At 37.8% G+C, this 27095-nt stretch overlaps 1 protein-coding gene across 2 annotated transcripts in view; it reads left to right on the top strand.

The window, feature by feature from the left end:
* CFTR (CF transmembrane conductance regulator) overlaps positions 1–27095 on the top strand; it is a 318734-nt gene that overhangs the window by 173636 nt on the left and 118003 nt on the right. For both annotated transcript variants that reach the window (XR_009735898.1, XM_061414023.1), the window contains exons 23-24: positions 12559–12714; positions 25612–25701. Coding sequence is in view for 1 of the 2 variants with exons in the window: in XM_061414023.1 (XP_061270007.1) it covers positions 12559–12714; positions 25612–25701 (246 nt within the window). In the remaining variant the exon portion in view is untranslated. The remainder of the gene's footprint in view (positions 1–12558; positions 12715–25611; positions 25702–27095) is intronic.

Here is a 27095-nt window from a genome sequence, read left to right as displayed (position 1 = left end):
ATAATATGTTGACTGTTCTTTTGCACTTCCATATAAACTTTAGAATCTGTTTTCCATATTCATAAAATAACTTGCTTGGATTTTGATTAGGATTGCATTGAATCTATAGATCAAGTTGGAAAGAACCAACATCTTGGTTCATATTGAGTTTCTTATCCATGAACGTGGAACATCTTTCCATTTCTCTAAGTCTTATTTGATTAAATTAATCAGTTTTGTATTTTTATCATCTTCGTCTTGTATATATTTTCTCAAATTTATACCTGAGTATTTCATTTTGGGGAGTGTTAATGTAAATTGTATTTTGTTCTCAAATTCCACTTCTTCATTGCTGGTATGTAGGAAAGCAGTTGACTTATGTATATAAACCTGTATCCTGCAACCTTGCTATAATCACTTAGTAGTTCTAGGAGTTTATAGTGTTGTTCTTTTGTACTTTCTATATAGATGGTAAGTTCATCTGCAAAGAAGAACAGTTTTATTTTTTTAATTCTCAATCAGTATGCCTTTTATTTCCTTTTCTTGTCTTGTTGCATTAGCTAAGACTACAGGAGACGTAGAAATGTGGGTTCTATCCCTGGATTGGGAAGATTCCCTGGAGGAGGGCATGGAACCCACTCCAGTATTCTTGCCTGGAGAATCCCCATGGACAGAAGAGCCTGGGGGGCTACAGTCCATAGGGTCGCATATAGTTGAACACAGCTGAAGTGGTTTAGCACACACACACACACACTAGTAGGATGTTGAAAGTAATAAGAGGAGAATTCTTGCCTTTAGTTGATCTTAGTAGGAAAGCTAAGTTTTTCATCATTAAGTAATAACTGTAGGATTTCTGTAGATGTTCTTTATCAAGTTGATGACCTTCCCCCTCTATTCCTACTTTGCTAAGAGTTTTTTTAAATCAGAAATTGGTGGTGGATTTTATCTTGTGTTTTTTCTGCATCTGTTAATATGGTAATATGATTTTTCATGCCTGTTGATATATGATAGATTTTATTCATTGATTTTTCAAATGTTGAACCAACCTTTCATATCTAGGATAAATCCCACTTGCTCATAGTATATAATTCTCTGTATATATTGCTGGATTTGACTTGTTAATATTTTTAAGCACTTCACAACTAAGTTTAGGAGAAATATTGATTTCTAATGTCTTTAGTTTTGGTATTATGGCAATTCGGCCTTCACTGGTGGCTCAGATGGTAAAGAGTCTGCCTGCAATGTAGGAGACCTGGGTTCAATCCTTGGGTCAGGAAGATACCCTGGAGAAGGAAATGGCAACTCAATCCAGTATTCTTGCCTGGGAAATCCCACAGATGGAGGAGCCTGGAAGACTATAGTCCATGGAATGGCAAAGAGTCAGACACAACTGAGCAGCTTCACTTTTTACTCTCATAGAATGACTTAGGATGTATCACTTTTGCTTCCATCTTCTGAATGAGATTGTAGAGAACTGGTAGAATTACTGCTTCAACTATCTTGTAGAATTTACCATGAATCTATCTAGAATTTGTCCTTTCTGATTTGGAAGATTATTAATTAGCAGTTCAATCTCTTTTTAAAAATATGTGCCTATTCAGATTGTTTGTTATGAGTTTTGGCAGATTTTGTATGTTTCGAGGAATTTGTTCATTTCACCTGTTATGAAACTACTGGGCATGGAGATGTTCATAGTATTTCCTTATTACTCTCTTAATAATACATGCTCAGATGTAATGATTTTTCCTCTTTCGTTTCTTTAAAAATATTTTTAATTGTAATATAGTTGACATACAATATTATGTAAGGTTTAGGTGTACTACATAGTGATTTGACATCTGTATACATTATGAAATGTTCACCACAAGAAGTCTAGAAACCATCCATCCCTATACAAAGTTATAACAATATTAACTGTATTCCTTATGCTAAATAATGTAACTATTCTTTCATTTTCAATAGTAGTTTATGTCATCGCTCTCATTTTCTTAGTTGGCCTGGCTAGAAACATAAAATTTACTGTCTTTTCAAAGAACCAGTTTTTATATTTTATTGATTTTCCCTACTGATTTTGTTTTCAATCCAATTGGTTGATTCTGCTTTAATTTTTATTTATTTATTTGTTGTCTGCCTATTTTGAATTAAATTTGCTCTTCTTTTTCTGATTTCCTATGATAGAAGCTTAAACTATTGATTTTAGATATTCTTCTCTATATTACATATTATATTCTTTTCTATACTAGATATTTGTATGATACTATAAATATTTACTATTGCATTAGTATATTTGGGCTCCCCAGGTGGCACTAGTGGATGCCACCTGTGGCAAAGAACCCACCTGTGGATGCAGGAGATGCAAGAGATGTGGGTTTGATCCCTGGGTTGGGAAGATCCTGGGAAGGAGGGCATGGCAACCCATTCCAGTATTCTAACCAGGATAATCCCATGGACAGAGTGGCAGGCTACAGTCTGTGGGGTTGCAAAGAGTCTGACACAACTGAAGTGACTTAGCACACACCCCCTTAGCTATATTAGGTATTTCTTCTTTTCTATAGCATTTAATGTTATAAATTTCCCTCTGCACTGCTTTTTCTACATACCACACAATCTGATAAATTTCATTTTGATTTTCATCTGTTCAAAATATATTTAAGTTTCTCTTGAGATTTCTTTTTTAAACCATGTGCTGTTTAATGCCCAAATGTTTTGGGATTTTCCAACTGTCATTCTGTTCTTGATTTCTGGTTTAATTCCACTGTGGTCTGAGAACATACATTATATGAGATGCATTCTCTTAAATTCTTTATATTGTGTTTTATGGCCCATAATGTGATTTATCTTGGTGAATGTAAAATTCTAATAATTTTTTCACTTCTGTGTCTGTCCATTTTTGATAGTATATTGAAGTCTTCAAGTATAACAGTGGATTCATCTATTTCTCTTTGCAGTTCTGTCAGTTTTTGCCTCATGTATTTTGACATGCTGCTGTTAGATATATACATATTAAACATTATTATTATATCTTTCTGGACTATTATTGTCCCATTTATCATTATATGGTACTCCTTTACTATTCATTTTCTGGTACTCTTCATTTATGTAGATCTGTTGATAGCATTGTGCTCAAAATAATAATGGCAACACTGTATTCAATTATGTATGTTTATGTTTCTCTATAAGTAAAATAAATGGCAGCAACAATACAAGGGACAAGAGGGAGGAAGTGGAAATACAGCTGACCCTTGAACAACACACATTTGAACTTACACCCAGATCATGTTCAATAGTAAACACTACAGTGCTACAACTTTCACGTGTGGTTGAATCAGATGATGTAGAATCATAGATACAAAGGGACTATGGATAAATAGAGCGAATATTTATTGACTGCACAGAGGGTGGGTACCCCTTACACCCACCCTGTTGAAGGGGCAACTTTATTTTGTTATGATAACATACTTCTATTACCTGTGAAGTACTCCAGTACTGTTTGTTAAAAGGTGATTTGGACTAGTTGAAAATGAGAAAGTCTTTACTTCTCACTAATTTCACAAGGTACAGAATTCTAAGTTGGTGGCTTTTCTCTCAACACTTTAAATATTTCACTCCATTCTTTTTTGGCTTGAATGTTTTCTGAAGAATAGTTGGATTTAGTTCTTTTTTTTGTTACTTTATAAGTAAGGTGTTTTTTTCCTCTTGCTTCTTTCAAGATTTTTTTCTTTATCTCTGGTTTTCTGTCATCTGAATATCATAGAGGAAAACAACAGAATGGGAAAGACTAGGGATCTCTTCAAGAAAATCAGATACCAAAGGAACATTTCTTGCAAAGATGAGCTCAATAAAGGACAGAAATGGTATGGACCTAACAGAAGCAGAAGATATTAAGAAGAGATGGCAAGAATACACAGAAGAACTGTACAAAAAAGATCTTCACAACCCAGATAATCACAATGGTGTGATCACTGACCTAGAGCCAGACATCCTGGAATGTGAAGTCAAGTGTGCCTTAGAAAGCATCACTACAAACAAAGCTAGTGGAGGTGATGGAATTCCAGTTGAGCTATTCCAAATCCTGAAAGATGATGCTGTGAAAGTGCTGCACTCAGTATGCCAGCACATTTGGAAAACTCAGCAGTGGCCACAGGACTGGAAAAGGTCAGTTTTCATTCCAATCCCAAAGAAAGGCAATGCCAAAGAATGCTCAAACTACCACACAATTGCACTCATCTCACATGCTAGTAAAGTAATGCTCAAAATTCTCCAAGCCAGGCTTCAGCAATATGTGAACCGTGAACTTCCTGTTGTTCAAGCTGGTTTTAGAAAAGGCAGAGGAACCAGAGATCAAATTGCCAACATCTGCTGGATCATGGAAAAAGCAAGAGAGTTCCAGAAAAGCATCTATTTCTGCTTTATTGACTATGCCGAAGCCTTTGACTGTGTGGATCACAATAAACTGTGGAAAATTCTTCAAGAGATGGGAATACCAGACCACCTGATCTGCCTCTTGAGAAATTTGTATGCAGGTCAGGAAGCAACAGTTAGAACTGGACATGGAACCATAGACTGGTTCCAAATAGGAAAAGGAGTTCGTCAAGGCTGTATATTGTCACCCTGTTTATTTAACTTCTATGCAGAGTACATCATGAGAAACGTTGGACTGGAAGAAACACAAACTAGAATCAAGATTGCTGGGAGAAATGTCAATAACCTCAGATATGCAGATGACACCACCCTTATGGCAGAAAGTGAAGAGGAACTCAAAAGCCTCTTGATGAAAGTGAAAGAGGAGAGTGAAAAAGTTGGCTTAAAGCTCAACATTCAGAAAACAAAGATCATGGCATCTGGTCCCACCACTTCATGAGAAATAGATGGGGAAACAGTGGAAACAGTGTCAGACTTTATTTTTCTGGGCTCCAAAATCACTACAGATGTTGACTGCAGCCATGAAATTAAAAGATGCTTATTCCTTGGAAGGAAAGTTATGACCCACCTAGACAGCATATTCAAAAGCAGAGACATTACTTTGCCAACAAAGGTTCGTCTAGTCAAGGCTATGGTTTTTCCTGTGGTCATGTATGGATGTGAGAGTTGGCCTGTGAAGAAGGCTGAGCACTGAAGAATTGATGCTTTTGAACTGTGGTGTTGGAGAAGACTCTTGAGAGTCCCTTGGACTGCAAGGAGATCCAACCAGTCCATTCTGAAGGAGATCAGCCCTGGGATTTCTTTGGAAGGAATGATGCTAAAGCTGAAACTCCAGTACTTTGGCCACCTCATGCGAAGAGTTGACTCATTGGAAAAGACTCTGATGCTGGGAGGGATTGGGGGCAAGAGGAGAAGGGGATGACAGAGGATGAGATGGCTGGATGGCATCACTGACTCGATGGACGTGAGTCTGAGTGAACTCCGGGAGTTTGTGATGGACAGGGAGGCCTGGCATGCTGCGATTCATGGGGTCGCAAAGAGTCGGACACGACTGAGCGACTGATCTGATATTTGGTTTTTGGCATTTATTCTGCTTGATGTTCTATGAGCTTCCTGGACCTGTGATTTAGTCTTTGACATTAATTTGGAGAAGTTCTCATTCATTATTGTCTCAAATATTTTTGTTCCTTTCTGTCTTTCTTTTCTTTCTGGTATTTCCATTATTGGCGCATGATACCTTTTGTAATTGTCCCATAGTTTTTGGATATTTTGAATTTTTCCTTTCAGGCTTTTTTCTCTTTGTTTTTGGTTTGGAGGTTTCTGTTCTCATATCCTCAAGCTTACAGATTTTTTTCCCCTAACCATGTTCTGTCTCCTGTACCCACCATAAGCATTCTTCTTTTCTGTTACCATGGTGTTGTTGTATTTTCTCTCTTGCATTTCTTTTTGAATTTTATTAGCATTTCCTCCTCTCTGTTTACAATACCTGTTCCTGCATGTTTTCTACTTTTTTCCTTAGCGCTTTTAACATATTGTTCATTGTTGTTTTAAATTCCCAGACTGATAATTGTCACATTTCCGGCATATCTGACTGGCTTTGGTGCTTGCTCAGTGTCTTCACGCTGTGTTTTGTGCCTTTTAGTATATGTTGTAATTTTTTGTTGACAAATGGCATTATATTCTAGATAAAAAAAACTCAAATAATTAGGCCTTCACTCGTGTCGGGTTTGGGGTAAAGGGAAGTGTTCTATTGCTCTATAATTATGTCTCGGTCCTTTACTGAGACTGTGCCCTTGGGCTGCACAAGTGCTTCTCAGATTTTTCTCCCCTTTTAGATGCAGTAGTACACTTGTGTGGGCTGGTGCTGAATATTTTCCTTTCTTTGATCGGTTAGGTTCTTAAAAAAAAAAAAAAAAAACCAGTAGGTTCAGTTCTGGTAAAATAGTTTCTCTTGAAGGAGGCTTTGTTAAGAAAAACAGGATGTTCTGGAATATTATAAAATTGTTGTTCTCACCTTTTCCTGAGGATATCAGAAAATATTTCTGTGTACTTCATTGTGAGATTAACTGTTGGTAGGGGGCTCTTGGAGGTAATACTTATAAAAGTGTGTGCGTCTTCCCTATGAATGGCTCCCTGGGAGTTTTTTACTCTCAGACTTTACCACACTGAGCCTCCAGCGGTTTGTTTAGATTTCCCTAGGGCTTCCCAGGTGGCACTAGTGGTAAAGAACCTCCCTGCCTGGGAGGGAAGTTCGGGAGGGTGGGGACATGGGTTCACCTATGGCTGATTCTAGGGATTATATTCAATAGATTCAAGGGATTAGATCCTATAGACAAACTGCCTGAAGAACTATGGATGGAGGTTTGTGTCATTGTTCGGGAGGCAGTGATCAAGACCATCCCCAAGAAAAAGAAATGCAAAAAGGCAAAATGGTTGTCTGAAGAGGCCTTACAAATAGCTGAGAAAAGAAAAGAAGCAAAAGACAAAGGAGAAAAGGAAAGATACATGCATTTGAATGCAGAGTTCCAAAGAATAGCAAGGAGAAATAAGAAAACCTTCCTCAGTGATCAATGGAAGGAAATAGAGGAAAACAATAGAATGGGAAAGACTAGGGATCTCTTCAAGAAAAATAGATACCAAGGAAACATTTCCTGCAAAGATGGGCACAATGAAGGACAAAAATGGTATGGACCTAACAGAAGCAGAAGATATTAAGAAGAGGTGACAGGAATACACAGAACTGTACAAAAAAGATCTTCGTGACCCAGATAATCACGATGGTGTGATCATTCACCTAGAGCCAGACATCCTGGAATGTGAAGTCAAGTGGGCCTTAGAAAGCATCACTACAAACAAAGCTAGTGGAGGTGATGGAATTCCAGTTGAGCTATTTCAAATCCTGAAAGATGATGCTGTGAAAGTGCTGCACTCAATATGCCAGCAAATTTGGAAAGCTCAGCAGTGGCCACAGGACTGGAAAAGGTCAGTTTTCATTCCAATCCTAATGAAAGGCAATGCCAAAGAATGTTCAGACTATTGCGGTTATCTCACACACTAGCAAAGTATTGCTCAAAATTCTCCAAACTAGGCTTCAAAAGTACGCGAACCGTGAACTTCCAGATGTTCAAACTGGATTTAGAAAGGCAGAGGAAACAGAGATCTAATCGCCAACATCCGTTGGATCATCAAAAAAAGCAAGACAGTTCCAGAAAAACATCTGCTTTACTGACCGCACCAAAGCCTTTGATTGTGTGGATCACCACAAACTGTGGAAAATTCTTTAAGAGATGGGAATACCTTACCTTCTTATCTGCCTCCTGAGAAATCTGTATGCACATCAAGAAGCAACAGTTAGAACTGGACATGGAACAGCAGACTGGTTCCAAATCAGGAAAATAGTACTTCAAGGCTGTATATTGTCACCCTGCTTATTTAACTTCTATGCAGAGTACATCATGAGAAATGCTGGGCTGGATGAAGCAGAAGCTGGAATCAAGATTGCCGGGAGAAATATCAACAACCTCAGATATGCAGATGACACCACCTTTATAGCAGAAAGCAAAGAAGAACTAAAAAGCGTCTTGATGAAAGTGAAAGAGGAGAGTGAAAAATTGGCTTCAAACTCAACAGTCAGAAAACTAAGATCATGGCATCCGGTCCTGTTGCTGCTGCTGCTGCTAAGTTGCTTCAGTCGTGTCTGACTCTGTGCAACCCCACAGACGGCAGCCCACCAGGCTCCGCCGTCCCTGGGATTCTCCAGGCAAGAACACTGGAGTGGGTTGCCATTTCCTTCTCCAATATCCAGTCCTGTTACTTCATAGCAAATAGATGGGGAAATAATGGAAATAGTGAGAGACTTTATTTTGGGGGGCTCTAAAATCATGCAGATGATGACTGCAGCCATGAAATTAAAAGACGCTTGCTCCTTGGAAAAAAAGCTGTGACCAACATATGTAGCATATTAAAAAGCAAAGACATTACTTTGCCAACAAAGGTCCATCTAGTCAAAGCTATGGTTTTTCCAGTAGTCATGTATGGATGTGAGAGTTGGACTATAAAGAAAGGTGAGCACCAAAGAATTGTTGCTTTTGAGCTGTGGTGTTGGAGAAGTCTCTTGAGAGTCCCTTGGACTGCAAAGAGATCCAACCAGTCCATCCTAAAGGAAATCAGTCCTGAATATCCATTGGAAGGACTGAATTTGAAACTGAAACTCCAATACTCTGGCCACCTGATGTGAAGAACCGACTCATTGGAAAAGACCCTAATGCTGGGAAAGATTGAAGGTGAGAGGAGAAGAAGGTGATGACAGAAGATGAGATGGTTGGATGGCACCACCAACGCGATAAACATGAGTTTGAGCAGGCTCCGGGAATTGGTGATGGACAGTAAGCCTGGTGTGCTGCAGTCCATGAGGTCACAAAGAGTCAGACATGACTTAAGTGACTGAACTGAACTTTACTGAATCCCATCATGAAGGCTCCACTCTTGTGACCAAATCACCTCCCAGCCACCCTACCTCTACTAGTGTCACATTGAGGGGTTAGGATTTCAATATATGAATGTAGGAGAGATACAAATATTCAGCCCATTACATGGCAAAAAGACAAAATAATATTTTGTGCAGAAAAATTGTTCAATCTTCTTATTAAAGCACTTTGTCCATAGAAATTACTTTAGTGTTGAGAAATCCTTTTACTCTTTAGGCTCTTAATTTAGGCTTTTACTTTACAGAATCTGTACTTTAAATTTTATTTTCAGTGCATGAGTAATGTAGCAAGTATTTCACAAGTTTAACTTAAAAAGAGTAACTTTAAAAAAGAAAACTTATTTTTCTTTTCAGTCTCAAATAGTTTTTTCTTAAAAGCTTTTGATTTTTGCCTAAGTTTTTAACGTCACTTTCCCCTAACTAGTATCTCTCTTTTCTTTTTCCTTTTCTTTTTCATCTCAAAGTATAGGCTAGGATTTTAATTTGGAGGTAGGTCATTCATGATAAACCTAGATTTATCAAAATGCCTCAGATGACATATTGTATATATTACAGTACTGGGTAGTCCTCTGATTAAATATATTTAATCAGACTTCAAGACCTAATCTGGGTGAGCTTATCTGCTTTCTCCATTTGTAGTCTCTCTAAAATACTGAGATGCTAGAAACAATTCAAATAATATCAAGGGCTCAGATCATAGCAGCATAAGCACCTAATATCTATTTGATTTTTTTAAACACATATGACATTCTGACTTGATAAAAACTGATGTGAAGTATTGGAATCATTCAGTTACTTATACCGGTTATGTGAAGAGTAGAGTCTCAAGAACTTATTACATTATAAATTATGTTTTATTAATAATAAACAGATCAATCAACATATAAAATTACAATTATTGTAACTTTAGGGATCTAAATTTCATTTGATTTGACATTTGATTTATAGAGACCACAGGAAGATAGATGATAATTATAACAGTTTTCAATCTATTACAGTATTAAAATTGTGAATAAGACTCTCTGAGAAGAATGTACTGAAACTGTTCTATTCATGGTACAATGGAATTACAACTAGCACCAAATTCAACACTGTTTAACTCTCCACATAACATTGTGATTTATCTTGATCCAAAATTATCAAAGAGGAGGTACATTGAAGTTACTAGAAAACATTGACTTAGAATTAGCATCTGTCTTAAAGGCTTATTTGCGGGAAGTAGTCTGGCCTTCTTAAAACAAATCCTGGAAAAGAATTATTATGTGCCAAGTATATACACAACAGAAGACTTTGTTAGGCATGAATCAATTAGACATGTTGTTGAAAGCCATGTCTGACTTAATGCAATATAAGGAAACCAGCAATATAAGGAAACCAGAGAGATAGCTAAAACTTTATAGAAATAAAGATTTACAAATTGCCTTAATCCAGTTTTATCCTAGTATAAAACCTTGGTTTTCTAAACATTTAAATATTTGCTTCTTAAGGAAAAAGAATGTAGTCATGTACCCTAATCATTAGAATCCTGGCTAATGATTTAAGAATCTGAAGCTCAAGGAACTTATCATCAAAAGCTCTTGATATGACTTTAGAGCAGGTCACTTCCTGCTCTTGAATTTCCCTTACCTTCTTTTTGTTCATGCCTCCCTGTACAAGGCATACTCAGATTGCTTCTACAAAGCTTTACTGTTGTGTTTGGAAAATCATCAAGTATGGTGAATGTGTTTGTACAAAATGGGCTGATTCAGAAATAGAAGTGTGCATATAAAATTCAACAAGATTTTTAAATTGAGTTAACCAAAATTGACTATATCTATTTGTTTAGATTTACTATAATAAGTTTATTCATATTCTACTAAATAAGTTTATTCATTCTGCCCTTCCCTCTTCTTTTCCTCCTTCCTTTCTTTCGTCTTCCTCCTTCCCTCCCTTCTTTCATTTCTTCCATTTATCTGCCACCTACTCACCCCCCAATTTGTCCATCCATCCATCCTTTCATCTGACTGTCTCTCAGTCAGTCCAAATAAGTTTTTTATTTAGCACTTATGTGAACCAACCACTATGCCAGGTGCTGAGAACTCAATAGAAAACAAGATGGATTACCCTATCCTGTTGAACTGATATTCTTGGGGTGAACACAAGCAATAATCAAGAAAAGAATAAATAAAATAATTACCAATTGTGATCCATAGTATGAAGAACCTCAACAGGGTGTTCATGTGTAACATGTTGTTTATCTGATTTCTGTTGTCTCAGAAAATAGGCATGTGTGCAAGTCCCATTATAGGGCTCTTATAATGGACAGAAAGGCAGATGCATCACAATTGTTTATTGGCTTACCCCAAAGTCCTAGTTTACTTCCTAGGCCTTTCTGATTGGTATTTAATATGTTAAAGTTCCTAATTGGTATTCAGTATGTTATTACTATTGTTGATTTGTGTATGCTCTCAAGCATTTATTGTAGTCCCTAATTAGTTCTGATTTAGAAACTGTTACTAGTCTGTAATGAGATAAATATAGAAACTGAGAGTAAGAATTCAGAAAATCATGTTTGATTTTATACTTAGCTATGGATTGGAAAGTCAAACACCAAACAAAATGAAAGTGTTTACCCCAAATGGTGTAAAAAGCCTGATTCTACAAGACTGTTCAGCTCTCTTGTAAAAAGGCAAAATGAGAAAAAAGAAATAGCAATAATGCAAGGGGAAAGAAAGAACTGTTCAGTGCCACTAAATGCTGAGCAGTTTATTCAGGGCTTCATTAATGGCCTCGCTCTGAGCATCTTCCTCCAAGTGCTGGTCTGAGCTGGCGTCAGAGAGCCGGCTCCGTGTGGGCCACCCGAAACACTCGCTGTCACCTTGCAGTGCACAGCCTTCTCAGTTCCGTGCTGTGTTCGTAGAGTCTTTAAGTCACAGGAACAGGTTATTTTTTCTCTTTCCCTTAATATCCCTTTTGCTTCCTAAAATTCTGTTCTTGCCAATCAGAATGGATGGAAGAAGTTGATTTGACAACTGTCCAGGTACTTACCCACTGAGAAGTGGCAAGGCCCAACCTGTCTTTTGAGATAATGTGTAGCTCACTGAATTTATTCCGTCTTGTCAGGCCTGAACTTGGCATTCACCTATTTTATTATGGACAGTATATGAATGTTAGAACTCCTGTGGATTTATTCATCTTCAAGCTTGTATTCACATTTGACTAGGGACGGGGGAGCCTCACGGGCTGCCATCTATGGGGTCGCACAGAGTTGGACACGACTGAAGCGACTTAGCAGCAGCAGCAGATCAAGCTGTAGGTCTCTGCTTCTGGCTTGATCCCATTCTCAAAAATTATGTGCTTTAAGACACCCTTTGTTTTCTTCGATGTGAAATGGACCTTATTTTAACCTTTTTGCCATTAGTAAAAATCAGAGATAAATGAACTCGGCATCAGGGATCCAGTCCCTTATGGCCAGTTTCTATATTGTCTTCCAGAGTTGCTGTGTTCCAAATCAGTTTTAATCAGAATTGGAAGTATGTACAAAGTTTTGAATGAATAAGTGAGACTTCCTGGGTGATGATTAAAAAAAAATGTTTTCCATGGGTTTTTAAAATTCATGTATAATATCAGATTGCATTTATGGTATTGTATCTATGTGTCACAGGAGTAATTCCATCACTCTAATATTCTAGGTGGGCCTCTTGGGAAGAACTGGATCAGGGAAGAGCACTTTGTTACTGGCTTTTTTGAGACTGCTGAATACCAAAGGAGAAATCCAAATAGATGGTGTGTCTTGGGATTCAATTACTTTGCAACAATGGAGGAAGGCCTTTGGAGTCATACCACAGGTAAGCAATACAGAAAGACTTAACTAGTAAAAAACTAACTAAGTACATTTTCCCATTATTTGACACTTGAACTCAATAAATTCACATTTCCCTGCAAAACATATTCCCTTTGTATTGCTGTCTTTATTTTCTGTTATGCAGTCTTTTTATAGGGAGTAAAAGTATTTCTAGAAGTTTGGAATTCTCTGACATACAGTTGTTAAAATATTAATAACTTTGATAGCTTTTTCAGAAGATATAAGCCAGAGTAGGAACATGGGGCTTTTGTACTTAGCAACTTTTTTTATTCCTGCCTCAATGGTCTCCAAGTTAGCACTCACAGCAGATTGAGAAATGTTTTGCAAGTGAAGTATGCTGCTGAAATAACAAACTCGGAAGCATTATATAGTGTAATTGAAAATAGAAAGTGTAATGATTGTTTTTTGTTCTTTGAATAGAATGAACCATGTCGGATTAATCTGTAGCTTTTTTTCAAAAATGTCACTCTTTGATTTGGGTTACAAAGGATCTTCAGCCTCACTGGTTTAATATCATTCTATCTGTGTTATTATGCAAAAGGGCTTTTTAATTATGTAAGAAATAGCAATAGTTCCATTTTTCAATGACCTTAATGGAAACCAAGAAATGTCTTTACTGGGACCAAGTCTGAAAGGCATGAACTGTATGTCTACTAGTATTTGTTCTCATCTCTATGGATATAGTCTCTGTTTTATGATCTCTTTGTACTAATGGGCACTAAGTCCATTCCACTACCATGGTTCTAACAATTCTCTGCTTTAAACACAAAATTAAAATGCCAGGAGCATCTCTGGGTAGATGGACTACAAATCTAACCAGAGAAAATGGCTTGTATTTCCTGATAGATTACCTCTGTGGAACATTTTCCCCTTTCATCTAATGAGGCACTAAATATTGTGACTGCTAGACAGATGCTTTTAATTCATTTGTCTAGACTTTGTCATGGTGCCAGAAGCTTCATCCTGGTTGAACTTTTGAAAAACAGTATTGTTTCTTCAGGAAAAAAAGAGGGATTGTTAGTGGGTGTGAAGATGAAGAAACCCTGGGAATACAAGTATCCCGTGGTGACAGCATTAGGCAAGATAACAATGTTGAAGAGCTGGGGATAGAATCTGGTTGTCTAAGAAGCACTGCCATTCAATTGACTCTCTGTTTTCTGATCCAATTTTAAACGACAATAGTGAAGCTTTTGTTCTTCTTTGTTGTTCTTGTTTATACAGATCTGCTTGTTAGAGTAACCAAAGCTCTAAGAAATAATTTCATTTCATTGGGAGTCCTTTGTTTATCTCACTTGTGATAGAGAGATTTTTGTTTTATTGTATGTTCTATTTAGGGCTTCTCAGGTGGTACAGTAGGAAAGAATCCGCGTGCCAATGCAGGGGTCGAAAGTGATGCAAGTTCCATCCCTAGGCTGGGAGGATCCCCTAGAGAAGGAAATAACAACCCACTCCAGTTTTATTGCCTGGGAAATCCCATGGACAGAAGAGCCTGGCAGGCCCCTGTTCACGGGATTGCAAAGAGTTGTGCATGACTGAGTTACTGAGCACGCACATGTTCTATTTAGGAACCCAAATATGTAAAGTATGGAGGAAAACTAAGAAGGCTAGAGTTATGAAAATTTTTTATCTTGACTTTCTGTCAACATGAATCTTCCAAACTTCTTTTCCCCTCTTCCATGGCATCAAGTTTTATTATAAACTAAACAAGAAATACTTTAAGCTATGCCTTTATAAATGTGTGATCATGCTAATAATAAATGTTTCTCAATATACATGTTTACAACCCTGGTTTCTGGGACAGTCTTCCAGTATCACAAGGATGTCTGTAGGACAGAAAGTATTATTTCTTCTATAGTGACATCTTGAGAATGATAAATGAATGCCCAAGAGAGAAAGAGGGCAAACTCCTCAGACCTTTTTAACATCCAAATCAAGAGATGCTTTTACTTTCCCAACTTTCCTTTAAAAGTTCAAATTAAGCAATTTTTTTTTCTTTCCTAGAGTTTGATCTTTAAAAAGCAGCAGGAAGAAATTAAAAATCCAGGAAGTATTTTTCTTTGCTTTTCCATCTTTTTTCCCCCCTTCTGTCGTCTTGACCTTGCAAGGCCATAGTTCCCCAAGACCTCTGACACTTGAGATATCAGAGATCTCTAGGTCAGTTAGTCATTTGTATCCAGATACATGAAACAGGAAACTTTGAACAGGAAACTTTCCTCTCCCTCAAAGTGATCCTGAGATATCAGCTGTGGAATCACAAGATGTCTTTAGTTTTGGCAAGTTGTTACTCTGTGTGTGTGTGTGTGCACGCGTGTGTGTGTGTTCTTTCTTCCTGTAGCTAGAAATCTTAGAAAAGGTACCAGCGTAGAAAACAGTACATTGTGTACATTTGAGGTGGCGCCTTTTTGAATTTGTTCTACTTTACCTCTAAGCTCTGAGAGCATGAAGAGGAGACAATGAGGCCTATTGTCAGATCCCATTGACTTAGCCAGTTGAATACCAAGACTTAAAATTGTTCATTCACCTTGAACCTTGTTAATCACTTAATTCAAGAAAAGCAGAAAAATAAGTTAATTTTTAGAGCTTCAGATACAAATTTGAAAGGCTGCAAACTATTATTAGGGGATGACTCAGCCTACTCCTGCAGTGAGACTCTTTGATCTGAAAATAATCTATACCAACACAGCATAGTATCTTTTGCTATGAGGGCTATCAGATAGGGTCAAATCATGTATCTGTAGAGCTGAACAATGATATTGTATGTGCAGCACTTCTCATTCAATTTCACAGTAATTAACAATTTAATACTTAGTCATTAAACTACTTCCACATGCTTTAAATGATAATAAGTACCATGGGTTCTGTACTTACAGTATAAGATATTGAGGTCTCAGTCCAGCCCATGAACTTTCAGTGAGAACTCATTGCTTAAGTCAGGGATCAGAGGAAGAAGCCAAAATGATAAATAGAGGTAATTAAGTGTAGTGGTGAACAATGAGAGAATCATTCACATGCTGAGAGAGAATCCAGCTCCAAGCTCTGTCATGGCTGCTTCCATCACAAACTGTATCCTTCCATCTTTTGCTCCCACCTCTGTGCTTTTCTCATCTTCTTAAATTTTCTATTGCACACAAAGTAAATGTTTTACAGCACCATTCCAGCTCTGTGCTTTGTCAAGTCAAAAACCTTCTAGGACACCCCTTTCTTCACGAATAATGTCCAGATTTTTCCATTTGCGGTTTAGGTCCCTGATAATCTGGTTTCAACAAGCTTTCTAGTCAGGTCCACCACTCTTCACACCTGGCGCTTTTAAGTTTCAGTCAAGCAGGACTTGTGCCATGGGAGATACCTCAGTTTTCTCGCTCATTCCTCTGTCCCTGCATTTCCTCTGTCTGAGATGATCTTTCTTCAGCTGAGTCACTTTGGCATCTCAGAGATTAACTCTACCAGGTAGCCTTTTCTAGCTCCTTCCCTTCTCCCTTTAAGCCTGACTCTAACCCCAACTCTCCACTCCCGCATCCCAGTCCCAAGTGGGATCGAGAACTTTGTTTATAAATCTCTCCTGGCACTTCTCTATGTCTTATATTGGAATTATTTACGTATTTATTTAATTTCCACCCAGTATTGTAAACACTTTGTAGACATTCTAGTTAAGGAAGCAGATTTAAACATGAAGTCATAAGCAGTCAGAAGATTAGCAAGAAGGCTGTAGTAGAAATGCAAAATAAAGCATAGATTTTTTTTTCCTCTTACTGTTTTTTCTATCTCTTATATAGCACACACAATAGCTTGCATGGTAGGACTCATTACCCACATTTTTTGGCTGAGTCATGAAATGCTTGCTGTCATTTCCAACAGGTTGTGGTTCTGCCTGGATCTGTATTTTACTAGTATTATAATCTTTGGCAAGTTATTTAATTTCTCCGAGCCTCAATTTCCTTGTCTGTAAAATGGGTATAATGGTAGTAACTACTTTATTGGGGGTTTATGAGGATTAAATGAGTAAAGGAACTTCAACTTCAAATAAGTTGAAGTACTTAAACTACTTCCTGGCATGTGTTAAGTACAATACAATACACTCTGTTGTTCTAGTTGTTACTTTTATTTATAGTTCCTTAAGAATAGGGATTCATGTCTCTTTCATTTATGTATTGGAAAGGAAATGAATGAATAAGTATTGACAGTTTCACAGAGAACATGATGATGAAAGTGGGCCTTAAAGGGTCATAAAATGTCTTGGTTTTAGAAACGTGTGTGGCAGGGAGTTGTGGAGAGGATATTCCAGGATCCCAGAGAGGCATATTATAAGCCACTACAGAAATGACAACTAGAATAAGAGTTGGGGGACAATGGGGAGAGAAGACCATCTGTTAGGAAGCATTAGGAGAAAGAGGGAGACTTGATTCGTACTAAAGTGGTCTAGTGAGGAGTGGGTTGAGTCTTCTTGAGCTGGGAGGTAGGTGGTAAAGGGCAGCAGAAGAGTATGCCATGCTAGCAGCTAGTGGACAGTGGATTTCAGTAGGCAGGACAGGGAGCAGGGAGATGGGCTCAGAAACCCCCTAGCTGTGATGTGTAAGAGCCTGAACTAAAGTGAATAGGACGTAGAGCATTGGGCGTGGAGTGCCGAATTTAAGGGAGATAAGGAAAATGACTAGTCTGGGTATTAATACAACATAATTGTACTGTTTCTGAGCCTAAAAATTGGAAATTTATGGTAATTTGGTCAGATCTGGAAATCATGTTTTGATGTTATTTCTGAAAGTGTATATTAAAACACTGTAGTGTAAAATGTTGTGAAAAATGACTTTACAGAAACATAATTTGAACATAAGTTGTCATATATATACAAATAAATGATTTATAATCAAAATGATAGTTATTTTTATCAACCTTAAACACTTTTGACCAATATAATTCACCTACTTTTTGTTACTCGATGTTCCTAAAAGCAAAGCAGCATTTATTTTTAGACATTCTGTAATGCCACCTTAGGATCTTGATTTGTTCATATTGGATGGATTTTAATTGTACAAATTTAACTTATAATGGAGTTTTGCAGACATTGCCAAAAGGTGAGCTCACAGACACTGTGATGCTTATAAGAATCTGGATCACATTTTAATGAAGCTATATATGGTCTTTGTACATATGTGTATATATACACATATATATATATGTATGAAGGTATGTATATATGTAGGCTTCACAGTTTTGTACTAGTGGTAAAGAACCTGCCTGTCAGTTTAGGAGATATAAGAATCTCGGGTTTGATCCCTAAGTCAGGAAGATTCCCTGGAGGAGGGCATGTCAACCCACTCCAGTATTCTTGCCTGGAGAATCCCTTGTATAGAGGAGTCTGGTGAGCTGTAGTCCATAGGGTCACATAGAGTCAGACATGGCTGAAATGACTTCATATACTATACATATACATATTTCCCTTCTGAGCCAAAACAAAACAATACTATATTCTTAAAGATAAGTCATTCCTCCCACTTATTTAATTTATCGTACATTTAGTAACCACAGAAGCCAAATCCTTTTTTGTTTTTCATCTGACATCCAAGACTAAAGCATGATACCTGTTGCTGTGATGCGTGACCAGCTCCGAGCATTCCACCCAGGCTTGCCATCTCCAGTTGAGTGGTTGAGGAGTGAGCTTCAGGGAAGAGATAAGTCAGGTGGTGACCGATGGTGTTCTCTTTGTTCTTCCTTGAGTCCCAAGTATTGCTCTTTGTAGTGTACATCAGTTCAGTTCAGTTCACTCGCTCAGTCGTGTCTGACTCTTAGCGACCCCATGAATCGCAGCACTCCAGGCCTCCCTGTCCATCGCCAACTCCCAGAGTTCACTCAAACTCACGTGCATTGAGTCGGTGATGCCATCCAGCCATCTCATCCTCTGTCGTCCCCTTTTCCTCCTGCCTCCAATCCCTCCCAGCATCAGGGTCTTTTCCAATGAGTCAGCTCTTCGCATAAGGTGGCCAAAGTGTACATACAGGACATTAAATAAACATCAAATATTTGTACATTCTGATTTTCCTACTGCTGAACACTTTCTTGAAAGAGAGGTAGCAGATCATTGTGATTTATAGTTTCAATTTTTTTTTTTTTTTTTTTGCTGCACAGACAGACTGTGCCACCTTGGTCAAACCATATAACTTCTCAGGACTCTGGCTGTTTCATTCATACACTAGGGAAAGGACATGAGTGACCTCCAAGGACATCTCACCTTTAGAGATGAGTTTGTTGGAACACAAATTTCAGTAGTATAGAAAACAATAAGATACCCACTGGCACCCCTCAGAAACAAGTGAGTGCCAGATACTATTTATAAGACTAGAGTGGCATGTTTGATTAACTGTATGAAATTGAATTCTGACTGAACTACTCTTAACTTTTCTTTAAAGTTAAAATGAAAGTATTGATACTATTTTAGTGCTAGACTATAAATTTTAAACAAAAGACCTATAAAATTTGTCATGTCACATCATGTTTCGTCGCTTTAGTCATGTCTGACTCTTTGCGATCCTATGGACAGTAGCCCGTCAGGCTCATCTGTCCATGGGTTTCTCCAGGCAAGAATCCTGGAGTGGGTTGCCATGCCCTCCTCCTCCTCCAGGGATCGAATCCAGGTCTCCCTCATTGCATGCAAGTTCTTTACCATCTGAGTCACTAGGGAAGCATGGTATCAATTCCACTACATCTAAAATTTTTGGATGTCTGAAATTGAAAAGTTAAAGTGTTAGTCACTCCGTTGTGTTTGACTCTTTGCGATCCCATAGACAGTAGCCCGCCAGTCTCTTCTGTCCATGGAATTCTCCAGGCAAGAATATTGGAGTGGGTAGCCTTTCCCTTCTCCAGGGGTTCTTCCTGACCCAGGGATCAAACCCAGGCCTTCTGCATTGCAAGCAGATTCTTTACCAACTGAGCCACCAAGGCTTAGTCTAGTTTCAACAAATAACTTTCTTCCTTCATAATTTTGAATATGTATCTATTTTGCATAAAAGTAATTAATATATAACATGTTGCCATATGTTTGATAAATATTACATGTAAATTATCAGGCTACTGTGAAAAAGGTGTACCTTTTCTCAAGCTGTTACAAAGAAACATGAAAGCTTTAATGGGCTGTTATTATTATTCATTTAAAGACACTGGGTTTTGTTAGCTATTTTTCCATAAGGAAGAAAAATAATATTTGCTGAACTCTATTGATATTTTCATAATTTTACTTCTGATGTTCCCATCAGCCCATTTATTTCTTCAGACAATATTTACTGAGCATACACCATGTAAAGCCTGTTTGCTAATGACAGGTTACACAGCAGCCATGGTCTAGGAGAAGAGTCAGACGTTAAAAACAAAATGCTCATAATACATATTTAATTTTATTAATAATATTCACTGTAAGCTGTGAAAGTAAAGTATAGATATTATGATATCCTATATTGAGGGACCTTATTTGGTTTTAAGAATCAAGAGAGATTCTCTGAGGAAGTGACATTGAACTTGAGACCTGAAAAATACAGTTGGCCATAGGAAGAAGACAGGAGATGAGATTCCCATGCAGGAAGGATAGAACGTGTGAAGTGAACTGAGGAATTGAAAGAAAGCCAGGTGGCTGGAGTGAAAAAGGGAGTGGAGTGGACAAGGCACTGGATGAGCCAGACAAGGTGAAAGAGGTTGTACAATGGTGGATCTGTAGGTCATCTTAAGGGTTTTACATTTTGCCCTGAATGTAATGGAAAACCATTGAAGGTTTTCTTTTTTTTTAATTAAAAAAATTTGTTTATTTTTGACCCTGTTGGATCTTCATTATTGCATTCAGGCTTTCTCTAGTTGCGGCGAGTGGAGGCTACTCTCTAGCTGCTGTTCATGGGCTTCTCATTGAGGTGGCTTCTCTTGTTGCAGAGCACAGGAGCTAGGGAATGCAGGCTTCAGTAGTTCCAGTATTGGAGCTCAGTGCTTGTAGTGCACAGGCTTATTTTCCCTGAGGGATCTTCCTGGACCAGGGATCGGACCCATGTCCCCTGCACTGGCAGACAGATTCTTAACCACTGGACCTACCAGGGAAGTCCCCACTGAAGGTTTTTTTAAAAGGTTAATGACATGATCCAGTTTATATTGATTGTGATTTCTTTGGTTTCTAAAGCAAGGAAATAGGAGATTCTTACAGTGTTCAGAGAAAGATGCTGGTGGCTTGAACTATGTGGTAGCCGAAGTGATAAAGAAATAAATGGCTTTGAGATATATTGGGTAAACAATCCACAGGACTGATGATTAATTCCTTTTGGGATAATCAGGGAGAAAGAAAAGTCATGCATAACTCTGAATTTTGTGGATTGATAAAATGAAGGGCTTCCATGATGGCTTAAATTGTTAAAACTCCACCTGCAATGTGGGAGACCTGAGTTCTATCCCTGGGTTGGGAAAATCCCATGGAGAAGGGACCAGCTACCCACTCCAGTATTCTGGCATGGAGAATTCCATGGACAGAGGAGCCTAGAGGGCTACAGTCCAGTTCAGTTCAGTTCAATTGCTGAGTTATGGTCTGGTTCTTTGCGACCCCATGGACTGCAGTATGCCAGGCCTCCCTGTCCAAATCCTGGAGTTTACTCAAACTCATGTCTATTGAGTCGGTGATAACTATTCAACCATCTCATCCTCTGTCATCCCCTTCTCCACACGCCTTCAATCTTTCCCAGCATTAGGGTCTTTTCCAATGAGTCATTTCTTCATATCAAGTGGTCAAACTATTGGAGTTTCAGCTTCAGCATCAGTCCTTCCAATGAATATTCAGGACTGATTTCCTTTAGGATGGACTGGTTGGATCTCTTTGCAATCCAAGGGACTCTCAAGAGACTTCTCCAACACCACAGTTCAGAAGCATCAATTCTTTGGTGCTCAACTTTCTTTTAGTTCAACTCTCACATCCATACATGACTACTAGAAAAACCATAGCTTTGACTAGATGGACCTTCGTTGGCAAAGTAATTTCTCTGCTTTTTAATATGCTATCTATGTTGGTCATAATTTTTCTTCCAAGGAGCAAGCACCTTTTAATTTCATGGCTGCAGTCACCATCTGCAGTGATTTTGGAGCTCAAAAAAATAGTCTCTCATTGTTTCCCCATCTATTTGCCATGAAGTGCAATAATCTTCATTTTCTGAATGTTGAGTTTTAAGCCAACTTTTTCACTCTCCTCCTTCACTTTCATCAAGAGACTCTTTCATTCTTCTTTGCTTTCTGCCATAAGTGTTTTATCATCTGCATGTCTGAGGTTATTGATATTTCTCCCGGCAATCTTGATTCCAGCTTGTGTTTCTTCCAGTCCACTGTTTCTCATGATGTACTCTACATATAAGTTAAATAAGCAGGGTGAAAATATACAGCCATGACATACTCCTTTTCCTATTTAGAACCAGTCTGTTATCCATGTCCAGTTCTAACTGTTGCTTCCTGACCTGCATACAGATTTCTCAAGAGGCAGGTCAGGTGGTCTGGTATTCCCATCTCTTTCAGAATTTTCCACAGTTTATTGTGATCCACACAGTCAAAGGCTTTGGCATAGTCAGTAAAGCAAAAGTAGATGTTTTTCAGGAACTCTCTTGCTTTTGTAATGATCCAACAGATATTGGCCATTTGATGTCTGGTTCCTCTGCGTTTCTAAATCCAGCTTGATCATCTGGAAGTTCATGGTTCACGTATTGTTGAAGCCTGGCTTAGAGAATTTTGACCATTACTTTACTAGCATGTGAAATAACTCCAATTGTGTGGTAGTTTGAACATTCTTTGGCATTGCGTTTCTTTGGGATTGGAATGAAAACTGACCTTTTCCAGTCCTGTGGCCACTGCTGAGTTTTCCAAATTTGCTGATATATTGTGTGCAGCACTTTCACATCATCATTTTTTAGGATTTGAAATAGCTCAACTGGAATTCCATCACCTCCACTAGCTTTGTGCATAGTGATGCTTCCTAAGTCCCACTTGACTTCACAATCGAGGATGTCTGGCTCTAGTTGAGTGATCACACTATCATGATTATCTGGGTTGTGAAGGTCTTTTTTGTATAGTTCTTCTGTGTATTCTTGCCACTTCTTCTTAATATCTTCTGCTTCTGTTAGGTCCATACCATTTCTATCCTTTATTGTGCCCATCTTTGCATGATATGTTCCCTTGGTATCTCTAATTTTCTTGAAGAGATCTCTAGTCTTTCCCATTCTATTGTTTTCCTCTATTTCTTTGCATTGATCACTGTTCTACAGTCCATGGGTTCACAAAGAGTCAGACATGACTGAGTGGCTTTCATTTTCAAAATAAAGGTACTATCTGTCAAAATGGAAAAGCCCAGGGATAGAGTAGATTTTAGAAAATCAAAAAATGTGACATCTCCCCCATTTTACGGTAACATTGAAACTTAAAAAGATTGGGTTCTTGTTCATAGGTACACTCGCCGGGCAAGAGCTGCATTGTCACAGCATCTGCGCAACGCACCTTGCCCTTAACAAACTTCTGTGTTTGCTTTGATGTTATAATACCTTCAGCCTCTACCTATGGTCCTCCAGAACACTGACATTTTTCCATTTAGCCAAAGTAAGATTTCATATTGTGCTGTTCCATTGGATATGTAAGTCCCCATGAAAGTTACAAGGACACTGTAGCCCAAATAAAAGCCTTTGAATCAGGACTTGCATAGGAAGAGAAAGCTAAACTCTCAATTCACAGTGTGGGTACTGAGCCTGTGGCTTGAGGGATGGATAGCAGTGCTTGAATTGACAACTGTGCTGCTGAGTGCAAATGGGCTCTTTATGGACCCACTGGGCTGCTTCTGCCCAACCTTTAATCTTTCCTAAGCTCCAGACCAGTAATCAAAACTGGTCTGCCCAGGACTTGAGGCATTTTGCTATGAATTTGCGGAGCACTCTAAAGGTTTGAATTCCAACTCTACAATTACTAGCTCAGTAACCTTGGGCTAGTCACTTAACTTGTCCCAAGTGTGATTTCTTCATGAACAGCAGTAAGATCTGTCTTATTACATTTATATGAAGATAAAAAGAGACAACACATGTAAAGAGTCTTATCTGGCTTGTGGTAAGCCGGCCATAGACTCTGTTGTAGCCTCTGAGTTCCTGGTAGGATAACTTTAGTGAAGTGATGCATTGTTTGATACTTCATAAACCCTTACAGTTGTTATTTCACATCTTTCTCAGTAATGCTAGAAACTTTCATATAAAGAAAACATTAAAAGAAAGTATGTGAAAGACAGTAAATGGCAAAATTCCATTGGCAAGCCTTTGAACTGTAGATACTAAATAAACCTGATTGCTTCAGTAATAAATTGGCATTCCCAGAGCCACTTCTTATTTAATTCTCTTCATCAGAATCTCTCAATAGCATACATTGTCTGTTCTCTTTAGCTTATTTGGACATTGCTTTCATTTACTTGGGAGCTTGGAGGAGGATATACCAAAAATATATCCATCACCTCTTATGAGCCCATGAGTCATATATTGTCTCTTATGTTCACTTCTGTAAAGCAGTGGAAGCATCCCTTAGGAACTGATTTGATGCAAATTAAGAAATACCAGCATAATCTTGTTGCCTTCTGCAGAGGGTTCCTGAGATATTTGGCAACAACCTTGTTCCTTAAGCCATAGATTATGCCCCAGGGAATGAGGTCTCCAATAGGACTATCCTTGAACTTGACTGCCATGGCAAGGCACAGACACCATTCATCTGGGACCAACTTACCTTCTGTAGTTCCTCACAGATCAGATGGGTGCTGAGCATTCTCTCTTAGTCTAAGGCAGCTAGTGAAAATTAAATATTCAAAAAATGTAGTTAGCAGCTCTCTTGATTGTGTCATTAACCAAAGACAAAAGAAAAAAGGTAAAGAAAAAAATTTTCTGAATGTTAACATCAGAAGTATTTTTCAGTTCACCCATATATACAGAGAGAGACCTAAATATTATTATTGTTGTTGCATTTCCCAATGAGACAGTGATTTTCTTAATTTTTTTTTTATTCATATAGGCAGACTTAAGTAGACAGTGATGTAGCAAGCAAGGGCGATAGCTGTGTAGTGTTCCTTAACAGGAAATTAGATTGTCAGTTTGCCACCTCAGCACCATCCATCTCGTCTGCCCTCCTTCCCTCTGTGACATGCAGTCAGTTACACAAATATTTGATTTTCATTCTTTCACTGACTTCTAAGTTGTAACCCTTTCCTGTGCCCGTCTAGTTACACATGTGCCTTGGTTTATACACCATATGAACATATGTGTTTGAGTGTCTGTAAATTCACACAGTTTCAAAATCCCTTAGGAAGGTAGGATTATAAAAGAAATCCAAGGAAAATACCGGTACAAAATAAGAATTTTGTTCTAACAAGTTCATTATAACTCATAAACATAATTTTTTTTTGGCCACACTGTACGGTATGTGGAACGTCCCTGACCAGGAATGAGACTTATGTCCCCTGCTGTGGAAATATGAAGTCTTAACCACTGAACCACTAGGGAAATTCTCATAAGCATAATTTTTAACTGTTTAATTTTATATTATATTTGCTTATAATAATATTGCTCTGAATAAAACATTTTAATTTCCCACAACTTAAAGTGATCTCAGTTTCTTTATCCTAAGGACATGGAAGTTAGATAAGTATTCACAAGGGGTTTCAGATGTAGCTATAATATTTTATTTCTTTAAAAAAGATACCAAGCAAATATAAAAATTTTTTAAATTAAAACTGAGTGGTAAGTACATGGATGTTTTATTATTTTAAAATATTTTTTCTGTTTCGAATATTTCACAATAAAATAAGGGAAATACACAAAGATGTTTAGGTTATTCATGCTTTCCTCTTTTTTTTTTGTTACTATAGAAAGTATTCATCTTTTCTGGAACATTTAGAAAAAACTTGGATCCCTATGGACAGTGGAGTGATCAAGAAATATGGAAAGTTGCAGACGAGGTAAGGAAGCTAACTGAAGTAGTTTTGGAAAGGGTTGCTCATATACACACGATTGGTTATCATAGCTGAGATCATTTTGTTACTTACCTTTGTGCGTGTCGGTACACGTGTGTGTATAAATTTCAAATGGAAAACTCTAATATTCCTGGATCACCCACCTCTTTGGATTAGACTTTTTCTCAGTGGTCAGTCAGGCTCCAGGGCCAGCATTACTTTAGCCTTCCTCCAGAATGTGCATCACTGAGGCATGAACTAGGAGAGACCTAGACACCTACAGCACACCAGGATTATTCACAATCCAGAGAAGCTTCTGTCCATACCTTCTCATCTATTCCCCATCTGGGTTCTGAAGGTTTCCCAGCACAAAAACAAAGCTTTGGTTTGGTATGATACACTTCTCTGGAAAGCACAGGTTTAGCAAAAGGGAGATGATAATTTTAGAGGACCTACAGGTGGCTACAGTCTTCTCTGGAAGTCACCAGGAGTCAATTGCCTTCGGGAGCATTTGTCATGAGCATCTCTATGCAAAATATGATACTAAATGACCTAGATATGGCATGCTATATTCTTTGAGGTCATTAATACACCATAGGAAATACATGGTTTGAAATGGAATCTAAATTCCTGAATAACAACCTGTATCATAATGAAATAACAGCCTGTTTATAAAGAACAAGTGGTTCATTATAATTGAAGGTATTATACAGAGGAATTTAGAGTTGGTGGAGAGTGTAAATGGAAATCTTGGCTTGCTTGATAGACACTCTAGCTGTTAACTAATAATTCTTGAAATACAGGCATCGTATTTAAGAAAGGAGAACATAAGTTGTTCTAGTTTATTAAACTTGAGGTTTATGTCCAAAGATCTGAATGGTGCCTGACTACAATTATGGGACTTAAGAACATTAAATGCAAAGGCCTTCTTAGAGAACACTGTTTCCAACATATTTGGAAACCTTTTTATTCCAAATTTTCTTTCCTTGTCTGCCTCCCTTCAGAGTGGATCTTGCCAGGAGCTTTGACATGCCCATGAGTTTAAACACTTACCCATTGAATGTCTAACCTTAACATGCCCCTAATAAAATGCACTTAGATTAACCGTCTTCATTATCAAAGTTTCCTTATTACTGAACAAACAGGGTTTTTAAAGAAAACATTAACTAAATTGCAAGTGACACATTTTAATGTCTTTGATGTGACTTCAGAGAATGAACTATAGGAACACAATGTGGTGGGAGAGAAACTTTGAAAGGAAGACAGAATACTTTATAAAATCTGCAAGTATTGCCAAGTCACAATAAAATTTACAGGAAATCAGGGTCATAAAAATAGTCTAAAGTTTTAGAAGACATGGTTAAGATTTTTTTTATCATTACAATTCTTATTTTAATGAT

Source organism: Bos javanicus, chromosome 4 (assembly GCF_032452875.1).
Source record: "Bos javanicus breed banteng chromosome 4, ARS-OSU_banteng_1.0, whole genome shotgun sequence".
NCBI classification, from domain to species: Eukaryota; Metazoa; Chordata; class Mammalia; order Artiodactyla; family Bovidae; genus Bos; species Bos javanicus.
Note: the sequence above shows the minus strand (reverse complement) of the source record. Positions and strands in the feature narration are given on the sequence as shown.